General features: G+C 41.2%; 1 protein-coding gene across 5 annotated transcripts in view; it reads left to right on the top strand.

The window, feature by feature from the left end:
* GREM2 (gremlin 2, DAN family BMP antagonist) overlaps positions 1–21,795 on the top strand; it is a 50,371-nt gene that overhangs the window by 6,856 nt on the left and 21,720 nt on the right. Inside the window, exon 3 of one of the 5 annotated variants that reach the window (XM_065589097.1) lies at positions 1,524–1,702. The exons of the other annotated variants lie outside the window; for them this stretch is intronic. Within the exon in view, the coding sequence (XP_065445169.1) occupies positions 1,689–1,702 (14 nt within the window). The 5' untranslated portion in view covers positions 1,524–1,688. The remainder of the gene's footprint in view (positions 1–1,523; positions 1,703–21,795) is intronic. 5 annotated transcript variants of the gene reach the window in all.

The following is a 21,795-nucleotide window of genomic DNA, read 5'->3' as shown; positions in this document are numbered from 1 at the left end:
AAGCATTGTACGTATTAACACAATTTGGAGTACTTACCAAAAACGACCACTCTGCCCTTTGTAAAAAGTGTCTCGGGTTTTTTCAGTTTAAAATGTAATATTGTCTAAAAATTAAGTAAGTTTCTTTGGAAAACAGTGTATTGTGCCATTCCAAGTCAAGCCACATTCTGTGCTCATGGTTTTGTTTCAGACAAATATGATATTGCAGGCAGAATGTTACAGTTGTTTGCCAGAGAGCTGCACTGTGTTTACTAGAAGAGGATTAAAGGAAATTTGAAAGTCAGGGCTAGCTCAGTAGGAAATTGATATACATACATTATACTTGCAGGGACACTCTGCCCAGCTGTATTAGGAAATTCATCATTTTATTTATTTAGCAGTTCGGACTTTATCCTCCTAACAGATATACTATCCATTTAAAACTATGCCAGACTTTAAAAGGTTTAACAATATAAACGTGATTTGCAGCATCTGAAGTATTATCCTGGCATAGCTCTCTCATGTGTCTTAGAATTAGCACTCTCATATAGTAGACTAACCATGCTAGAAAACTCCAGTTTATGGATCTTGTTGCTCTCTATAGACTGTGGTTTAATTCCTGGCAGTGCTGCTTGGGTCAAGGATTGTAGCCACAGTCATAAACAACAATTTTCAGAATCTGAGTAAGCTAGACTAGGGTGTAGGTCCTTGGAAAAGATTTCCTGGAGGAAGCAGGAACAGCAATCTATCTCCATATCCATATCCACAGAGTATTGGCAGGCTGTTCTGTTGGGAAGCAATGGCTGTCCAGCCTTGTAGTTATTAATGATTGTTTTTGTACAACGGCCAATATATGAAATAGAGAGTGAATTCTAAAAAGAAGATAAGGCCATAGGACTTCTTTTCTATTCTCAAATGCACGGTGTTAAGTCCTCAAATGTTTGCATGTATAAATGGGCATAACTTTGAGACTCAGTAAAATGTGATTAGGTAAAATTCCTCAGACATATCGCACATAACTTCCTACATACAAATCAGTGGTGATGGGGAATCCAGAAATAAGATGACTTAAATATAAAATTATTATTACTGCTGTGTAGGGCTTTTTCATGGTTTTTCCCCCACAATGCCCATGTACTTCACAAATTCAGTAAACACTTGTGTATTACCAAGTTTATTGCTAAGTACCCAAGTTGTCAATGGGCCTTCCCAAGTAGTAAGCACTATTGTAAGGACAGTAGAATGACTGTAGGGTGAAGGCATTAATACCCACAGGAATCTCCCTCCTGATGTGCTGCTTCTGCCCATGGAAAGGTGATTGCTGTTTTGCTAGACAGCCAGCCAGACTACTGGTTCACAGTGTATGCACTACGTAATGGTGGGAGAAGTCAGGAGAGGGGAGATCTTTTTGGTGATGGACAAATCCCTACTCTTATGGAAAGTGCCATAGTCTCCTTAATGTCCATGTATAGCAGACAGGAAACTGGTGTGTGTGTGGTGTTGTTGTTTTTTTTAAAGCTCTATTCTGAAAATTCCACATGCAGCAAATTGCATGGAAATCAAAGCTCTTCCTTGGAGAACCAGGCCTGAAGAGACCTTCCTCAGTCTGAATATGTCACTTGTACTAAGGAGAAGAATTACCTGATCTAGACTGAGTTCCATGCTCACCTGAAATAGACTCTGGAGATATGCAGAATCTTTGACCAGAGATGATCTTCCCCAGGTAAAGGGGAGGTTTGGGCTATTGATTCACTCTGACTCTGATCTAGGCTTTCTTGTCACAATGGTTGTCAAAATGAATGGTGACACACTGTAGCTTTGTAGAATTCTGGGCCATCAGAGAGGCTGCTAATGGAGATTGGAGGACTCGCTTTGATTTATTAGTGAGATTGCTCAGATGAAGACAAATGTTGTTTTCTGGGACTTGTAGGACCATATTTTCTAGTGCTCAGCACCTGATGTTCTGAATGGGGACTGTTGGGTGCTGTGGATGTTTGAAAATCTGTATATCTAATGTGAGAACATAAACAGGAGATGAGGGAGCCTGAGCACTTTAGAAAATCTGGCTTGTGCAGCTCCACCTGCAGATTAAAAATATAGGCAGCCACAGGTTTCTTTGATTATGATGGAGTGCTGCATATTTGAACTTTTCCATATGGCTGCATTTTCAGATTAAATATAGGAATGGCTGCAATCTGCTCCATTATGTGCAAATTGCAACCCAAGGCTCCGGCAAGTTGCCAGTTCTGCTCCTCCATTTGAACAAAATTGGAGCCTCTGGCTTTATTTACTCATAACTACATGTTTAGCAGTCGGACATGGTTGACAAAAGCTGTTACTGTTGCTGAATGGGTAAGACATAAGGCACTTGAGATGTTAGTCCAATCTTTTTCTTTTTTTTTTTAATAATGGAATTCAGGCATCTTCAAAATCTCCAAGTGTATTAACCCCAGCATTTCCCATGCCGCTATTGGCAGAAAAGCCTACACAAAAGTGACAAATGGTTTTAGTTTCTTCAATTTTTAGGTACGCACAGGAAGACACTTTAAAGTGTGCCCTTGTTGCCAAGAAGGCTAACAGCATTTTGGGCTGTATAAGTAGGGGCATTGCCAGCAGATCGAGGGACGTGATCATTCCCCTCTATTCGACATTGGTGAGGCCTCATCTGGAGTACTGTGTCCAGTTTTGGACCCCACACTACAAGAAGGATGTTGAAAAATTGGAAAGAGTCCAGCGGAGGGCAACAAAAATGATTAGGGGGCTGGAGTACGTGACTGAGGGAACTGGGACTCTTTAGTCTGCAGAAGAGAAGAATGAGGTGGGATTTGATAGCTGCTTTCAACTACCTGAAAGGGGGTTCCAAAGAGGATGGATCTAGACTGTTCTCAGTGGTAGCAGATGACAGAATGAGGAGTAATGGCCTCAAGTTGCAGTGGGGGAGGTTTAGGTTGGATTTAGGAAAATCTTTTTCACTAGGAGGATGGTGAAGCACTGGAATGGGTTACCTAGGGAGGTGGCGGAACCTCCTTCCTTAGAGGTTTTTAAGGTCAGGCTTGACAAAGCCCTGGCTGGGATGATTTAGTTGGGAATTGGTCCTGCTTTGAGCAGGGGGTTGGACTAGATGACCTCCTGAAGTCCCTTCCACCCCTGATATTCTATGATTCTAAAGAAGTGAATTTTTACAGGAAGTGCTGAGCACCCATGTGCCAAGTGTTTCAAGATGGGCACCAAAAATTGAGGGACCCAGAATTACAAGTAATGTTCGAAAAAGGTGGACCAAAAAACTGGATGTGAATTGCTAGCATGTGGCATATCAGGCTGAGATTACAAGGCATCTAGTGGTTAATAGTAGTCATCCTCATATCCACTTTCAGTTACCTCCGTGATATAAACCTTCAGTTTTTACTAAACCATTTGGGCTTTTAGGTGTACATCTACCGTTCCTGTGCAATTGTGTTCTATGCTAATGTTGCATAGTGAGGTACGTGGGTAGCACTGGAGTTAGCACTGCTTGTCTGATGTACTAGATGTATCAGTTAGCCGCAAAGTTGTTAACAGCTAAGAGATAGCTAGAGCAAAGATTTATACCAAGTCTTAAACATTTTAAGAATGAGCAATGACGATATTTTCCTTGTTATCTAAGGCTCCAGTCCTGTATCAAGATGTGCAAGCACACTTCCCTGTAGCAGTGTGGAATCTGAACCTCAGAAAGATTGTTTGTGGTTAAGACGGGGGGCTGAAAGTCTCGGGCTTTATTCCTTACTGTACTATAGACTTCTTGTGTGACCTTGGGAAAGTTATTTATCTTCTTCATGGTTAGTTTCTTCATCAGTAAAATGGGGATCATATCCTATCTTCCAGAGACTTTGTGAGGCTAAATTTATTAATGTTTGCAAAATGTGTGACCCTCACACAGAAGACACTCTTGAAAAGTGCAAACTACTACTATATCTCTGAAAACCACATTATTGATGAGCGGAGTTACTATGAAGAACAGCAACAGAGGTTCAGTGGCCTAGGCATGGAAGCTATTAGGTAAGAGTAGTTTGAGAAGGGACAAATCAAAGATTAGCTTGACCAGATTTTCTGAACAACAAAACAGGTTAATTCTGTGATCTGTAATTTTTTTTAATATAACTTAATTAGTTGCCCTCCAAAGAACTCTCACTCACAGATCTTGGGAGACAGACCAGTCCTCGCTTACAGACAGCCCCCCAACCTGAAGCAAATACTCACCAGCAACCGCACACCATACAACATAAACGTTAACCCAGGAACCTATCCTTGCCACAAAGCCCGATGCCAGCTCTGTCCACGTATTTATTCAAGTGACCCCATCATAGGACCTAATCACATCAGCCATGCCATCAGGGGCTCTTTCAATTGCGCATCTACCAACATGATATGTGCCAGCAATGCCCCTCTGCCATATACATTGGCCAAACTGGACAGTCTCTACGCAAAAGAATAAATGGACACAAATCTGACAACAGGAATCATAACATTCAAAAACCAGTGGGAGAACACTTCAACCTCTTTAACCACTCAGTGACAGACTTGAAGATGGCAATTTTGCAACAAAAAAACTTCAAAAACAGACTCCAAAGAGAGATTGCTGAACTTGAATTAATATGCAAATTAGATACATTTAACTTAAGTTTGAACAGAGACTGGGAATGGTTGGGTCATTACACTAATTGAATCTATTTCCCCATGTTAAAATATCCTCACACCTTCTATGGGTCATCTCGATTATCACTTCAAAGGTTTTTTCTCTCTCCTGCTGATGATAGCTCATCTCAGTTGATTGGCCTCTTACAGTTGGTATGGCTACTCCCACCTTTTCATGTTCTCTGTATGTATAAATATCTTCTTTCTGTGTATTCCATTCTATCCAATGAAGTGGGTTTTAGCCCACGAAAGCTTATGCTCAAATAAATTTGTTAGTCTTTAAGGTGCCACAAGTACTCCTGTTCTTTTTGCGGATACAGACTAACACGGATGCTACTCTGAAACTTCCAAAGAACAAACATTCTGGTCCCCTGTAACTATTTAATATGTCATTTAGTCATTAAAAAAAAAAAAAAAAGACAGTCCATATTATCATCTACTTGTTAATTGATCACTTCACTGGGGTACATAGAACATACAAATAGGTAGCCACAACCTGATAGGTAGATGTAAATCAAAACATTATTTTTACTAAAAAGTTTAGAGGTATGAATATCCATGCAAATTTGCCAGGTTGCTCCACATACCGAATAAATTTCATCCCTATTCAGAGGGCCAGAATAATGTCTATGGATCCCTTAAAACCCATTTATGCACTGTCTTGAAGACTTAAATGTGATTTAAGTTATGTATGTGGCTTATGATGGATCTAAGCACAGTAGAAAATTCCATCCACTATGTACTGATCTGCTCTTCTCCATTATTAAGTTGTTTCTGATCAGATGCAGTCCAAGTCTTCCATTGTAGTTTGTCCTCAGTAGTCGCCTATATGATGCAGTGTGTGTGTGTGTGTGTGTGTGTGTGTGTGCACGCACGCACGCACTAAGGTAAGTAGTTCCAATATCCAGTTCTCTGTTGTGGTTTTGGTGATGATATAACATTAATACATAAACTGGGAATAAAAGTAATTGATTTTTAATGAACTACTGTATAGTGTTTCATCTTTCAGATACTTAATTGCAGGACATTTATACTTCACTATTCCACAAAATAGGGAAATAAAAGGAAGCTCCCAACTGACCATGTTGTGTACAAACCGATAAATTTCAAAATCTAAACCATATTCCTCCCATAGCATCTATGTAAAAGCTCAGATTTTAATAGGAATTGCGCTGGTTTAAATCTGGAAAAATTCCATCAGTTTACATGGATTTATTGCAGATTTATACTGGTGTGAGATTGAAATCTAATCCCACATTTGCTTGAGACCAGCATAGATATTTTGAGACCTGAAATTGCCCAATGAAAGGCATCATAAGTAGAGGTGGTATAAAGAGCTGAAATTAGCACTTCTGAACTTCATTCTTTGAGAGTCACCGTATTTATAGTAAGATAAATGCATTTTCATCTTTATTTGCCCGGAGCAGAAAAGGCATTCTATGGATACACTTCAGACTAGTCATGCTATGTTCTTTCTGGAAATCTCAAAGAATGTTTATTTAAGAGTAGGTGAGGAAAATTAAAGGGACGCACATTTGTCCAAAAAATGTAGGTTGTGTGAAACTGTCATTTACAAAAATCAGTATCAGCAGAAATGTTTCAATTTTTTTTATAAATTCAGATGGCTTTTTTTAAGTTAATGACATTCTCTTGCAGTATTTGCAACTCAAACTATCCAATCAGTGCCTGAGAGCCAGAAAATTAGTTGAGAATAAAATCTAACTAAGCCTTGCGTTTTTAGACAAATGAAAATAAATAAAAATGCAAAAAGTAAACCAATGTGAAAACAAGCTTGATCTTTTACAGGTTTTAACATTCTAAGAGGTTATTAGTAAGATAATGCATTTATATACCAATATGATTTTAATCTGAGATTGTCCCTTTAGCATTTTAAAATAAAATAAAACTACCCCAGTCACTCATTCACTGATCTCTTGATTCAGAGAGAGGTCATTATCCTAGCTGAATACATTTCCTAGGAAATATCTGCTAGCTGCCACTCACTTCTTTATTTCAAGATGTGTAGCTCGAAGTGGATATATAGATTGAACTACATCTAAAGATATGCCAGCTCCCCTGTGGAGGGTGGGGAGGAGGAGGAAGGGAGAGGAGGCATACCCACCACCTGCCATTAGCTCACTACTTCTTTATTAAGATACATTTGATGAGAAAATGAAGTGGGATCCATTACTGAGAGGGCGTGCTTGCTTAGTGTGGGGAAAGAAAACTAACTCAGTTTTAGCTGGTAATAGATTTCAAATGGAGTAAGCTTCGGAAGTATTAATTGTGTGTTTAGTTCTTGGCAGATGAGTCAATAGTGAATAAGTAACTTTATCCCTTAGGGATGATTTAGCTTTGTCACCATTTAGTAACCTTCGTCCTCCTGCTGTGTTGAGACAGAGACTCTGCACATCACGAGAGGATTTAAACAACTATTTCCCTGATACTGAGTCACAGTTAGGGATGGCCAGCTGAAATAAAAGGAATGTTAGGCAGACTTTTTATATCTGCTTTTCAGACTGCAACTATTTGTGTTGGAGAATAGCTGCAAAGAGGCTGGCTGTACATATGTAGCTTTCACTAGCTCCTGTTACAGGGGTACTTTCTGATACCTGCTAATGGCTTGGATCTTTGGCTACTTTCCCTGTCACATTCCTGTTATTGTTTTTGTTTATAGGATTAGAACCACATTGTATTAGAGAATCAAGTAGCAAAATCTCACCACCAAAGAATCACTGCAACATCGCTGCTCAGTCTGGGTCACCTTCCCCTATCGGCTTATTTCGTTTACTTAAAATGTGTCTATTAGCCCTGCCTTACATGTGTGTGTCTAACTTCTAATAAAGGCTCCATACGTGGATAACTTAACCAAAGGAGCCTTATTGCTTTTGTGAGGACACAGAATCCTGGATATTCCAGCCAGATGCATTTTGATGCTAGCGTATCCTCTGAGCAACGTGTAAAGGCTCAATTTTGTGTCTGGTCTCTGAGGGGATGCATGAGACTGGGCAGTGCATAAGGAGCCTTCTTCCCCTTTCTCTCCTCCCTCCCTCCCCCCTTTCCCCCACCTTGCTGTCCTGCACAGATTTTTGAGGTGAGCTAGTGATCTGAGAAGGAACAGTGACTGAATGAATGGTCAGGGTGCTAACCTCAGATTCAGTTACCTGCTCTGCCAGAGGCTTCTTGTGTGACCTTGGGCAAGTCAGTTAGGCTCAGATTTTTTGAAGGTATTTGTGTTTCTCCACCCAGTGCTGCAAAGCCTAAGTGACTCGAATGGCGCAGTCCTATTTTCAAAAGTGTCTTTCAGTGAGACCTAGGTTCCTGAGTGCTTAAGTCACTTTTGAAAATGGGACATAGCCATCTAAGTGATTTAGGGCATGTCTGCAATACAGCCCTAAATAGACCTGTGTGCATGCTACCCTCCTTCTTTCAGTGCTGTATGCTCTCACCAGGAGCACTTCCATTGACTGAAGAGGGGCAGTGTGGGGAACTGAGAGCCCAGGCTGTCAGCTCTGCGCCGCTCACTGCCGGTAGTCCAGCTTCCCCACCCTCCCCTGGCTCTCAACTGGGGGGGAAGGCGGGCAGTTTCCTGGCTTCTCACCTCCATGCTTCTAGCTTGGGCGGAGGAGGAGGAGGGGCAGCTGCCCAGGATTCCCTGAGTGGGGAGCCTCCAGGCAGCAGCTCGGCTGGGAGTGGGGAACCAGGGGTAGCGGGGCTCTAGCTGTCTAGCTTTCTTCTCAATTTCCTGGCTCCAGCATGGAGCCATGAAATTGACAAGACGGCCAACAGCCAGTGTAAGTAACACAGTATCTCATACCTCCTGTTAATTGTGATGGAAAATACATTCACAGCCTGCTTTGAAAATCCCAACCACAATTCTTTGGGATGCGTCTCTAATTTAGCTCCCTTATTATACATGAAATGTTTGTGTGTGAGAGAGAGAAAAGTCTTTCAGTTCCCCACTGGCCTTTTGCAGCAGAGCTTGAGCCCAGGTGCTTGTTTCTTCATACTCACAGCTGGTTAGCACTGTAGCTCTGGACCCAGGTTCTATCTCAGAGACATGAACAAAATTCTGACAAGAGGCTGAATTTAGCCCAGTGTTGAGAGATTATCATGAGAGCTCGGATGATGTGGTTTGTCACTACCTCCCCTCCCCCAAATGAATGTCCTTATATTGTATTCTTGCATTTTGCCATGGCTTATTTAAGATTTGTATTTGAAATGTTTTCTCTTTACATTCTGTATTTCAGAAAAAGCCATACAATATTTCTTTGAATTTTACCCATATGTACTGTACATACTGTAGACAGGATATTGTGTATTTACAGTATGGTGTAAGGACATACAAATTTCCATATTATACCCACATCCGTGCCAGTCTAAATGTTTTTAGCTGTGAAATATGTTGTTAATTTTTTGGTCCTCTTGAGGCGCAAGAAATATCAGAAGTTCTTTTGTAGAAGAAAGGACATCAAAGAGTGAAATTAACATATTTCTGACACTTCTATATTCTAGCTCTGTGTTGTTTAGAAAGCTTTTAAGTATAGTAGATGAAATATCTTTTGGACCATTACACTTATATTCATTTTCATAGGATTTGAACTAGTAGGGGATGACTGTGTTTCAATCTCTGTTTTAAAAAAAATGTCCCTTTATAGATAAAAATAGAGGCCCTGATTCTCAATTGTTAACTTCCTGTGGTGAACATAGGACAGAGCAGATAAAAGTAGTTTACACCATCTTTGCTTTCCCCATATTCAGGAGAAGCCAGGGTCAGTTTAGCCCCAGTTGTAAGTTAGAGCCACTCTGATACTGCTTGCCTTGGCTGTGTACAAGTTCTGGGAAGCAAAGAATTGGCAGAGCACACAGTAGTCTGGCCATGCCTCCTCTCTGCCGTTGGCCTGCCGTGACATTCCCAAATTGAAGTATTTCATTTTGGGTCAGTTCAACATTGAACTGCATCTACCAGAGCTGCCACAGTGCATCATGGGAGTTGCCGTTTGTGTACCTCATCCCTGTCCGGTATAGCCTTGATTCCTGGGCTGGACCACATCTCCCAGGATGCACAGTGATAATGGAACTCCCATGGTGAGTCACAATGGTTCAGCCAGAGGAGAGGCTGTTCTGTATCCTCGGTGGTGTAATCCATCTGGGGAGCCCCGCTCACAAAGGAGATGGGGGCATGGGGTACCTGATTTACCAATCCCAGGAGGCTGCTTGTTGGGTTCCCAAAATGAAATATTTTTTAAAGATTTTTCCCAAAAGAAAATTGAAAAATGTTCCTGTGGAAAATTTCAATTGTGGCGAAACCACATAACTGTTGGAGCTCCATCCCATTCAGTATTTCCATCATCCCTGGGAAAAATGCATCTCTGCTCCCCAAAGGGACTCTTATTAGCTCATGGAGTAATTTCAGGTCAAACAAGGCTTGCTTTTTTATGATGAGTAAGTGAACCCCTTACTTATGTACTAGCAGAGGCTGCTGGTGGGGAGTAGTAGCATGGGCAGAGATTGTGGGGGGGTTGCCTCCCCAAACTGGATGTCACAGGGTTGACGAGGGCAGGGACAACCAGATTTCTTCCTTCTATTTGGCCCTGCTTTCTCCCCATGGAAGAACATTGCGTGTGGGGGGGAGCGAGTGGGGATGCCAGGCGCTCTGTGTGTCCAGGTCGGTTCCCCTATGTGGGCTGCATAAGGGGAGGGCAGGAGAGAAGTTCCTGAGGCCTCACAGCCCAGCCCAGGTGGGGAAACTGATATGGATGCACAGAGTGCCTGGTGTAGCTGCTCGCCGCCCCAGCCCCCTATAGTGTTACCAACTTTGAAATGCAAAAAAAAAAAAAATGCATCCCCCACCACAAGGCAAGATTGCAGTAACCAGAACCACAGGGCAACTCCGCAACATCCCCCCCCCCCACTCCAATAGCCACTTATAGTATCTAGAGAGAGAACACACACAGATAAGATGAATCGCACCTCTTCTCGCTCTCGTGTGGCTCAAACCTTCTCCCCCACACGCATGCGGTGCTCTTGCGTGTTGGTAGGCAGCCAGCTGCAGTATTTTCAGCAGTTTGGATCTGTTGTTGCTTTAAACTGTGGAAGTGGAAACACTGCCACATCTTTAACTGAACACAAACTCTTACCATTCGCTATCCCAGTGCATTGTGAAAATAATGCAAATCTTTAGACCCACGTAAAAAATAAACATGGCAAACTACATTATTTTTCTGGCAAATCCATTAATTAAAAAAAAAAAAAAACCCAGCCAGGCCAGTCAAATGCTGGCCAAGTGATAACCATAGTCTTCTAGGGGACACAGAAGTATGTTTGGGGGAAGGGGAGCGGGCAGCAATGCTAAGAGCTCTGTGGGTTCAGGTCATTTTCTGTGTAAGGTGAGAGCAGGAGAGCAGCTCCCGACTCGCACAGCAGAGCTCCGTCTTGGAGCCATTACAATTGTAGTAGACTAGAAAATAAGCAACTTGCCCCAGAAACACAGACAACAGACTGTGCAGGGAACATAAGATCTGAGCTGCTTCCCAAGCCTCTGTGCAGTGTACAGCATTGACTGTCAAGCCCGGGTGAGCAACAGAGTGAACGGGGAAGGTTAAATGTGAGTGGAATGTGCTTAGGCAGATGGGCAAAGGGGACAGGCTTTAGCGCTGGATTTGTTTGATGTGTGCATTGCATATTTATCTAGCCCTAAAACCAGGGATACATGATTTAGTTACATAAAAGTGCTTGGTTCTGTTCGTTCAAGAATTTTTTTGGTTTTTGTTTTTTAAGTGATAGCTGGTAAACATGGCAAATAATGAAGTTAAAACAAAAAATTAAGGATTTTAAATAATGCACATAAACTTATTTCTGATTTTAAGTACCACTAACAAGTGGTAAATCCAGAAGTTAGACCTATGTTATTAATAGTATTAGGCCCCTGGTCCTCCCAAATATAGAAATCAAGCTACAGCTAAGAACTGTGGTAGGCTAATCCTGTTACTGATCAAGGAACTGAAGAGACCAGAGGCAGATAAGCAGATATGTGCAAGTACAATGATTTTTATTAAGAGGCAAAAACTTACAACCTGCATTTTTGCAAACTATACTGAGAGACTGATTCTGTTCTCCCTTCTCCTTGCACTTGTTTCACACTGGTTTCAATGGACTTATTCTTTATTTACATGGGTTTAAAGCAGAATCAGTCCTTACGTATTTAGTTCTGAAATCTGCTTCTAAAAAAAGGACTATAATGAGATTTCCCCCATTTAGATCCCAATTCAGGAAAGTATCTCTATTCAACAAAGCACTAAGCACATGCTGAACTTTAAGCTCATGTTTAAGCCCCATTGACATCAAGTTTATCATAGTTCAGCATGTGCTTAAGTGCTTTCCTTAAGTTTTCAGTGTATAACTGTATTTTAACTGTGTGAAAATGGCATCTTCTTCTTCTCCCCATGTGTATTTAGAATTATAGTTTGGCATTTGCTTACTTGACTGAAAATGTCTATAGTTGTGGTAGAGTTGTGCTTTGCAATGCAGCTAAGAGTGAGTGAGCAGGATTCTATGATGTTAAATGTATCCCCAGGAGAACTTTAAATTAGTTCCAACTATAAAATCTCTGGTTTTGGTGACATGTGAACCAGAAGGAATCTAGCTTGGCTTTCCAATCTCCGGATAAGTTTGGAGGGCCAGCAACAGAAAAGTCACAGTAAATTGAGCAGGTTTTGACATTGAGAGCAAATGAATATGGGACTCCATGCTGATAGTTTTAAAGTCCCTTTTCAGAGCAAAACCTGACCTTAAGACTTGCTGAATCTGTATCCTGTTCAGTCCTCATTTGGTGATCAGAGGTGTGTGTCACTTCCTATTTGCCCATTCACAATGCCCCATCTTTCCCCTTGTGCAGGGCAGTCTCTAAAATTTAGGTAACTACCAACGTCAAGTCATAAGAACATGAACACAACAGCAATAAAAAAAAAAATGTAACACTGGCCACGTAGTGACAAACTGTCTCCACCCCTTGCTAAATCCTGCTTTACTGGTGGCTCCCTTGGTGTTGGCTGTCACTGATGATGAAGGCAGGTGTCTCTCTTGGTATAACAGCTGTATATTTGTTAATGAAACTTCAGGTGCAGCATGGGAAGGAGTCTTGCAAGCTTTTACTTCAAACCACCTGTTCTTGAGGAGAGAGAAGCTGCGTCCCTGAGGTGTGAGAAGGTCATTAATAACCATTTCCTATTCAATTCCTAGCTGAGACTGCCAACAATTCCCATCGTAGTAGTGATGAGTTCTTTCTGAGGTACTATAGACACTAGTCCCCTAGAAACACACCTCCAACCACCATCTAATATCACATACTAAACCCCCAGGATTAGTGTAGGCCATTGTCAGTGCCACACACATAGGCCAATAATATCCGTTAATTAAAAACAAAATATGGGCTTTATTTGCTCCTTTGAAATGGGACCATTCAAATATGTTGGAATTTTGAGAAAATTAGTTAATCATCCCTGTTTGGAATTAAAATTGATTTTTAAAAGGTAGGAATATTAAAAATAATACCGTACCCCAAAACTGCAATCCTGCTCTCACAAAAATGAATGGCAAAACTCTCACTGACTTTAGAAACAGGCTGAGGCCCCAAAGAGTAGCAATTTGGTAGGCACATTGTCATTGTTAGGGCAAGATCCATATTTAACTGGCAATCTTTGCTGGAAAGATGATGTGGGTGAGGAACTTTTGCAATGTTTTAACCTTAAGAGCAGATTTTGCAACATGCTACAGAAGAACATTGGCGCAAATATGGGAAGGGAAAGTGACTTTCAATTGTATTAAATATAGAATTTGCATCTGGCCCATATGCATCTGTTGGGGTCTTGCTTTTATTACTGTAAAATACTGGCATTTAGAAACACCGAGTCATGTAATTAGTGCAAGAAGCTTTAATTGATGTTAGTCTTTTCTTTGTTCTCGGTCTTTGTTCCTTGCTTAGGCTGTGGGAGGATAACACTAGAGGTAGAAGAGAAAGGGAGGAAGGGCTGATTAAAAGTACAGCAAAATGCTTCTTAATTGGTCTGTGTCCCAGGATATACTTATTGAGACATTTCAGCTGCAAGGGAAAGGTGCAATTTGGGAACATCACTATAAGGCATAGTTTAGATACATAGATTAGAGGCATAGTTTCAGTTACATCCTGGAACTAAAGGTGATAAAATCCTTAGAGCTGTATGAAGATCTAATTGGATCCGAAGTACAGCTAGCTAGCTATTCTCCCACCTTCAACCTCCTCGGGTAATGGTGGCTGGCACTGGCAGTCAGAAAGTCTTAATTGTAGTTCAGAGCTGATGAGCCTTTCCAGGTGAGATCTCCCAGCCAATTTAGGGCTCTTCACAAATCAAAGTAAATCAATGATTCTGTTTCAGCACAAAATAAGAAACAACAATATGGTGACTAGCTATGAATGTGCCATTTAACTCCTAGATTAGCTGTATTACAAACCTTCAGTGCAGTCTCTGAATTCTTCATTTATACTGTACTTGTATTGCATCAAGAGAGATTAGGGTCAGCTCTGCTTTGCTTAAATGATTTGCCTGGTACAGCCAATTTGCTGGAAAAATCGCATTGCCTCTGAAGAGTTGTACAAAACAGGACGTCAGTGTTGTGATGCCTATAATTACTGCATGTGTTCAGAAATGTTTGGATAAGCTTAAGATAAGCACCCAAGAGTGTTGTCTATTAGTCAAACTGAAGCTAAATCTTTGAGCTTCTCCCATCAATAAATTAAAGACCCTACACCAAATCCTCAGCTGGTGTAAATCCATATTGCCCCCATTGAAAACTGCTGAGGATTTGGCCCTATGTTTTAAGGCAAACATGTACAGAGGAAGAGTTTAAGGCATAACAGGAAGCAGGAGGATCTACGTGTGAGAGAGAGAGAGTGAGGCATCCAATAGTGTTTACAGTGAGGGGAGAATGGAATGATCAGGGAGAAACCAGATGGTCATTTCTGAATACCCTCATCTCCTATTGAGTAGATGGTGTTCTAGTAGGGTTGCCAACTCTCCTCACCACACCTAAACTCCCTCCCAGAGCCTTAGGCGGGGGGGGGGGGGGCAGAGTTTGGGGGGGGGGGGGCAGACTCTGGGCCTTCTGGCCAATCCCAAAATTTCTACAAACCTGCCGCCCCTGCCATCGGTCCCACACCTCCACCACATCATCAGAAAATAACTGTTGCATTCCACAAAATGGTGGGTGTAACTGAATTTCTTCATCCTCGAGTGGTTAAAACCTCATCTGTAACATTGCATTCACAAACCTTTGAGCAGATCATCCTTTTTTTTTTTTTTTTTTTTTAAACCACCACATAGGAGACAAAATAACAGATGTAGTCTGGTACAAAAACACATGCATATTACTCATTCTCCCTTTTGTTTGTAGAGGTCACCCATTCAAGTCCTGAGTAGGTCCAACTAATTTAGCTTATGGAAAGACAACAGACTGAGCCTTGGCAGCGCTTTAACATTGCCTGAGTTCAGGCCGGTACCGGTTTCTTACCAATACATCGTACCAGCCTACTTTCACCCCTGAATATAGTTAAATAAGGTTGGATCGAAGGCTTGCTTTGTTTGGTATCTTACAATTGGTGTGTATATGAATCCAGCATGTAAGGCGCCTAAATACCTTTCAGGATCTGGGCCAAACTCCCAGTGAAATCAGTGGGAGTTGGGCACCTAAATTCCTTTGAGGATTTGGGGCTCTCTCTCTTGCTGAAATGTTATGTCCACTGCTACCAGTTTTCTGAAATTATACCTATGTCTGTTTTTGCCTAATCCAAAATAAAATCTAGTTTACAATAACCAAAATGACTAGGGAAGAAATATGATATCAAGCATATAATGAATGAATAATTTGTACCAAGGTTAAGAAAATTTAGCTTATTTTTCTTCTGGAATGTCAGTGAGCAGTTGATGTTTTCTTCCAGTTTATTGTTTAAAATTATTCACTGACAAACATTTTTTTTGCTCTGTTTGCTCACAGAGAATTTATGGTGATCAATTGGCTATTCCGATTGTGTTGGTTACTTATAACAAACTGGTCATGTATTTCAAATGGTATTATTTGTCTTCCCTGCTTTAATGAGTGTGTGAGATATTCAAGTGAATGGTATAAACTGATGACCTAGATTCATTGACTTCAAGGGAGTTATGCAGATATACCCTAAGGGTATATTCCTGGTCCCACTGAAGTCAAGAGAGTTTTGCCTTTTACTTCAATGGGGTGAGGATTCAGTGATTGCACTACGTGTCTGTTAGATGGCTGATCCTTGAGCAGTTCCCGCTTAAATGGCACACTTGTAAAGCTAGTCGCTGTGTGACTTTATTTTGTGCTGAGCATCTAGCCCTTAAGTACTTTCATACAAAACTCTAATGCTTGCTTTCAGAGAATATTCATGTCAGTAAACTTAAAATGCTTGAACGTTTGCAGAAAACCGACACAAAAGAGGCAGGGGCCTGGATGAAGTGAATTCATTTAAATATCCAAGGGAATATTTGCAGAACTCTGTGCTGCATTCACTTAGTGCAAACAAAAGTGACATATGCACCCGGTGGTTCTGTAGATAGTAGTTAGCAATGCTTATTTGTGCTTGGGGCTGCACAGTTGCTGCTTTGTCTACCACCACGGAAACACACCTCTAGTATATTTATGACTTGATGATCATGCCCTGCCAACTGAAACATTACTTTTATTTAGGTCCTACAGAAGGCTTCCCTGTCTAATTTTTTGTAATGACAGTGGTGTATCAGTAATAATTATTTTTAGAATCTGGACGCTTATTCACCAGACTTAGCTCCCTTTTTTACTTAAAATTCTCACTTGCATTAAACAAACAAGGGAAGCAAGTTTTTTCTAGGTTTAGCTGTTGCTTATCTAAAAATATTATGAAATAGCATTCGAAGCTGTAATTGCGTAGATCAGAATGGTGTGTAGCACTCAAACACATCAAAATTGCACTCCATGTAATTAGGCTATTGATAAAGGGCCAGCTCTTCACATGGTGTAAATCAGCAGAGTATGGTGCTACAGTGACTTACACAAGCTGAGGCTCTGGCCCAAAGACTTTTATTAATAAGAAGAGATTGTTTTATTCAATAGACTGATACTGTCAGGGATTTAGTGCTGAGCCAAATTAGCAGAAAGTCCAAAACATAACATCAGTTCAGCCTTTTTGTTTTTCAAAATGAAGTTTAATTTCAAATGTGATTCTCAGTGATTTGCTTATTTCTGGGGGACAAAGAATTTAATTATTTTGCTCTTTAATCAGATACATTTTCACAAAAAAGAATGCTGTGTTATTGCAAGAGAGAAAATGATTAGCATTATGATTACACTGTTAGTAAACTGTGCCACATACCAGAGATTTGCTAATCTGCCCACCGTTATTACAGGTAGAGAGAGCTTTGGGTGTTTGACAGCATAAGGACAACATGACCATTTTTTGTTTATGCAATTTTCTGACTGTCTGCTTCCAAACTCGGCGCCAATAATCATTTTGAGCTATATCTGGGGTTTGGATCAGGCCTGTCTATATTATATATGCTATTGCAATATGTGGCAGAGTCATTAGTGACTTTGATTTAGAAGTGTATACTAAATAGCAGCATGTTTTGCTTTTGTGTTCTTTCCATCTAATCTACAGTTGGCCGTTTAGGTTACACTTATAGCCCACCCCCCCCCTTTTTTTTTTCTTGTACAAATCAAACTCCATTAGTTATACAATTATATTGCCTCATTTATTTAATTCCTGCTTCAGCCCTTGGTAGCTTATGTCATAATTAAGGCATTGCCATCTAGGATGACAAACCCTAAAATTTAACTTAATCTAAAAAATGTATTTCCTTGGTCCTGATAAATGTTGCACTTTCCAGCCCAGGAACTGCAGCATTGCTAATATTTGTGGTGTAAAGCTCCAGCTACCATCCAATGTATGTTGGTGGCGATTTCTGTTTTCTTTCTGCTGACAATCTGTGTTTGCTGACATTTAAGATCAAGACACATTTATTTATTTATTGGTTCCAGAACTTTAAATATAGTAGCCTTGGTTTTGGAGTGCTGTTGACCATGGGTCTGATTCTCCGTTACACTAAGGACTTGGTATGTATCTCTGACACTGTAAATGGCCCTATAGTGGATGGAAGCGGATCTTTTAGAATACCCTCTTCATTGGCGATCTCACTGGCTGACATGGAGTTGGTATAATTGTTCTATACTGGTCCTACACCCAACTTCTGAAACTAGATGGATTGGGAGTGTGACAGGTCATAACTGGATCACATGAACTATACTAAGACTGTGCTCTACTTCTATTGGCTCACTGGAGATCTGGAGCTGCTCTAACTTCCAGAGAAGGGGCTTGGGCAGGCTTCTACATGGCCTTAGAATACAGAGAACATAAGGGAAGTTTAAAGCCGTCTTGCTTTCCACCCCACCATTATTCCTATCTCTCTTTTCTCAAGAGCAGGAAAGGAGTAACTGAGACTCAGGTCTGAAGTTTACAATATCAGGGGCATAATTTACAAATACATGCGGTGTTTTTTTTGGGGGGGGGTTAAGTTGAAAGATACTCCAAAGTAGTCAACCAGCTTTATTGATGTCCTGTTGACTCCTCTTGAGATAGATTATATATATTAAGGATCCCACCAAAATTTCTTCCTTACTCCTCCTCTTCTCAGCTGACCTTTGATTTTAACTTCCATACCAGCAGACACAGCCATTCTGTTCCATTTAGAAATTGGCATGCTATGGACTGCTATGTTTCTATTTCTGTACACTCTTAAAACAGAGTGAGGCTCATTTGATCAGAACAACATAGTGGGTAGCCTCGTTAGACTCTTAGGTAGATGAAATTATTCTAATGATATTGTACTATCTACATTAACTATTTATGCAGCATATACTTTTCCTTCTTGAGATCAGTCCTGAAAGGTCCCTTTAGATCTGTATCCAGCATCACTCCCAAGTCACCCTCCTTCTCAGCACTATGTAGAAGATGACTTTGTAAGGTACATAGATAGATTTTTAGAAAATGAGTAAAATTTCCTATTCCTTGTAAATAGTATTCTTCCTTCCAGCCCTCTCCAGCAAGTAACTATCAACAAAATGTCTGTTACAAATAGTTTCCTACAGAAATCTTAGAAATCCCAAGGCATTCTCCAGAATCTTGTCTCTTGGTGTTTTTTCCCACAGAGAAACATTAAACAAATGGGGAGCATTATGCCTTCAGTGAAAGAAATCAGCACAAAGGTAGCCTAACAGGACTTGAGGTTTTGTTTCCTGACAGCCACTCTTAGTTTAGACAACATAACTCCTGAGCTCAGAATTACCAGGCTGCAATGTGTTAATCAAAGAGCTGGCTTTGAGATGTGTTTTAGGGACTCCCCAGCAAGCATATCGAGTCACTATGGAAAGCATAATGAGCTCTCACTATGGGAACTGCCAAGAAGCAATAAACTTTACTGCAAGGGGTAAGAAAGGAGGAAGGTAGAGAATTGAGCAGAAAATATACATACAATACGGATACTTGGGGACAGAAGAGCCTCAGTTGGTGCAAATCACTATCAGTGAAGTCTGACTGCCCCACGCCACCCCATCCCACCCCCCAGGACCTCTGCCCCCATTCAACCCCTGTTCCCTGCCCTCTGACTGCCCTGACCCCTATCCACACTCCCTGCCCCCTTACCGCGCTGCCTGGAGCAGTGCTACAGCCACACCGCCCAGCTGGAGCCAGCCACACACAGCGCAGCACAGCGCACCAGGTCAGGCTAGGCTCTGCAGCTGCGCTGCTCCAGGAGCTTGCCGCCCAGAGCATTGCGCCAGCGGCACAGTGAGCTGAGGTTGCAGGGGAGAGGAACAGCAGGGGAGGGGCCGGGGGCAAGCCTCACGGGCAGGAGCTCAGGGGCTGGGCAGGAGGGTCCCGCGGGCCGGACGTGGCCCAGGGGCCGTAGTTTGCCCACCTCTGTTCTAGTGTGTGGGACCCATAACAAGCTTTTAGGCCCCAATTCAGCAAAGCATGTAAACATGTGCCGAATCAGGACCCTAATCACTAAAGTGTTGTTCCTTTTGCTCAAGTGGTAGGAGTTTATGCGTCTTGTGCCACAGTTCCCCACATCAATCTTTTCTGCTGACCATCGTGTTTGTATGTATATGCAACCATAGTTCATTACACAGTGCTACCCTACATGGGACTTTGGTCCCCCCTCTCCTTGACTTCAGCTGCTCAGACAGGTTGTTTAATGACAAGGGGAGTGTGTAATACGCTGGCTTAGTGTGTGTGATCATATCACCCTCTGTTGGCTACTCTCCATTAGTAGAAGAGCCTGCTGCTTATTAAAGGCTATAGGAGTTACACCTTTAGATCAGGTGATCGGGGCTTGTGCTTTTGGTGCGGAAGGTCCTAGGTTAGACCACCAATGACTGTAGTGGCTATGTAGATTGTTACGCTTCCACAGGTCTGCTGTTGGAGTAGTGCTATAACACTTTCTCTCTATTAGGAATAGCAAATCATGTATTTGCACTGCTTGACCTACTTCATGAGGAAAAATCCAATAACCAAGATGGGTGAATAGATTTTTATTCTGGGTCAGCACACTATCAATTGTAGGAAAGTTGCACAAGTATTTCCATTCAAAGGGGAACATTTTCAACTACTTATAACTTTGAGCCTTTTATCTTATAGGCACGTTCTAGTAGAATTGTTCTCAGTACATGAGGGGGTTTTCTTTTCTTTTTAAAAGTTGAACAAAACTGGTTCTGCCATTATCTAGAAAGAAGAGAATGAAAGAATACTTTATTCCCAGGCCTCATCCTATTTAGCCACACTACCTTTCAGGAAAAACAAACACCAAAATCCATGTGCTTAATGACAATATGTACAAGATTGGTGCTCATCTTTGCAATTCACCAGTTGAATGGGAGGTGCGGCTGTGGATCTACATAAACATGGATTCTATGGATCAACCCCAGACCACTGAGTCAGGCCCATCACAACCTTAAAGCTGGACTGTGGGGCAACCTAATTGAAGGAGTACCTGGAAGAAGTCTAGGTTCTGTATCAATACTTGAACATATTGAACAGGGCAGGACATTCTAATGCTATCTAGCAAATAGTTGCACATGATGGAATTTCATTGCTAATGTTCTTTAAAGGGAAAAAAAAACCCTGGGAAATTCCATACAGAAACCCAGAAAGTTGCAAAGTGAGGATCTCAACAGTCAGAAAATGATGACTTTAAGGTTGCATAGGTTTTGATTGTGAAGGTCAGACTGGGTGATCATCCTGATCCTTCTGGACTTTAATAGATTTTTATCTTAACTCTGCCCTCTTTTGTACATGCATTACAATTTAGGGCCAGGTTTTCAACAGATCTCAGCATATTGGGTGCTGAGCTCTTCTGAAAGTCTAGCCATAAGTGGGAGCTGCTGGGTGCTCAGCACTTCTAAAACTCTGGTCCTTCTATTGCTGTCTAAATGGAAGCTGAGCTCTCCTGAATATCTGGCAGTTGGCATCTTATTACATGGTGATGCACTGTTTCTCCTGTTGTATAATATTAGATAATATGCAACTTTTCTATTCCATTAATGTGGAGTTTTTTTGGATAGAATATACAACTATAACCGAGATTATCTTGACATTTAGAACTGAAGGCTGCACATCTTTCCTTTATATGTTGTAAAAAGCAAAGACGTGATTCAGTCAACAACAGTCTTTTTGAAGCAAACTTTAATTTACGTTAATCTGATCTGCCATGAAATTTGTGAGCTTGGTGATACATCTTGCAGCATGTACAGTTATAACTGACCATTTGCAATTGGCTTGGTTAGACAGTACAAGAAGAGTGAAGTCTAATCTCTCATTCTTCGAGGTCATAACTTGGGTGAAAAACAGAAATCCGTCCAGCAGCATCAAGTTATTCCATGCTGAGTTGCTCAGGTGTGAGAGATGGGTTCTTCTATCTTTTTTTGTTTTGTTTTTCACTGAGATTGTTTGACAGTAAATGTTAGATATCAAGTTGTCTACAATATGTGGACAAGTGATTTACAGTGCATAAGTGCACAGGTGACTTGTCTAACTTAATCAGTTGTGTGTGAGGTAAGTTT

Source organism: Chrysemys picta, chromosome 3 (assembly GCF_011386835.1).
Source record: "Chrysemys picta bellii isolate R12L10 chromosome 3, ASM1138683v2, whole genome shotgun sequence".
Lineage (NCBI taxonomy): Eukaryota > Metazoa > Chordata > Testudines > Emydidae > Chrysemys > Chrysemys picta.
The sequence above is the reverse complement of the archived record's forward strand: the minus strand, read 5'-3'. Positions and strand labels throughout refer to the sequence as shown.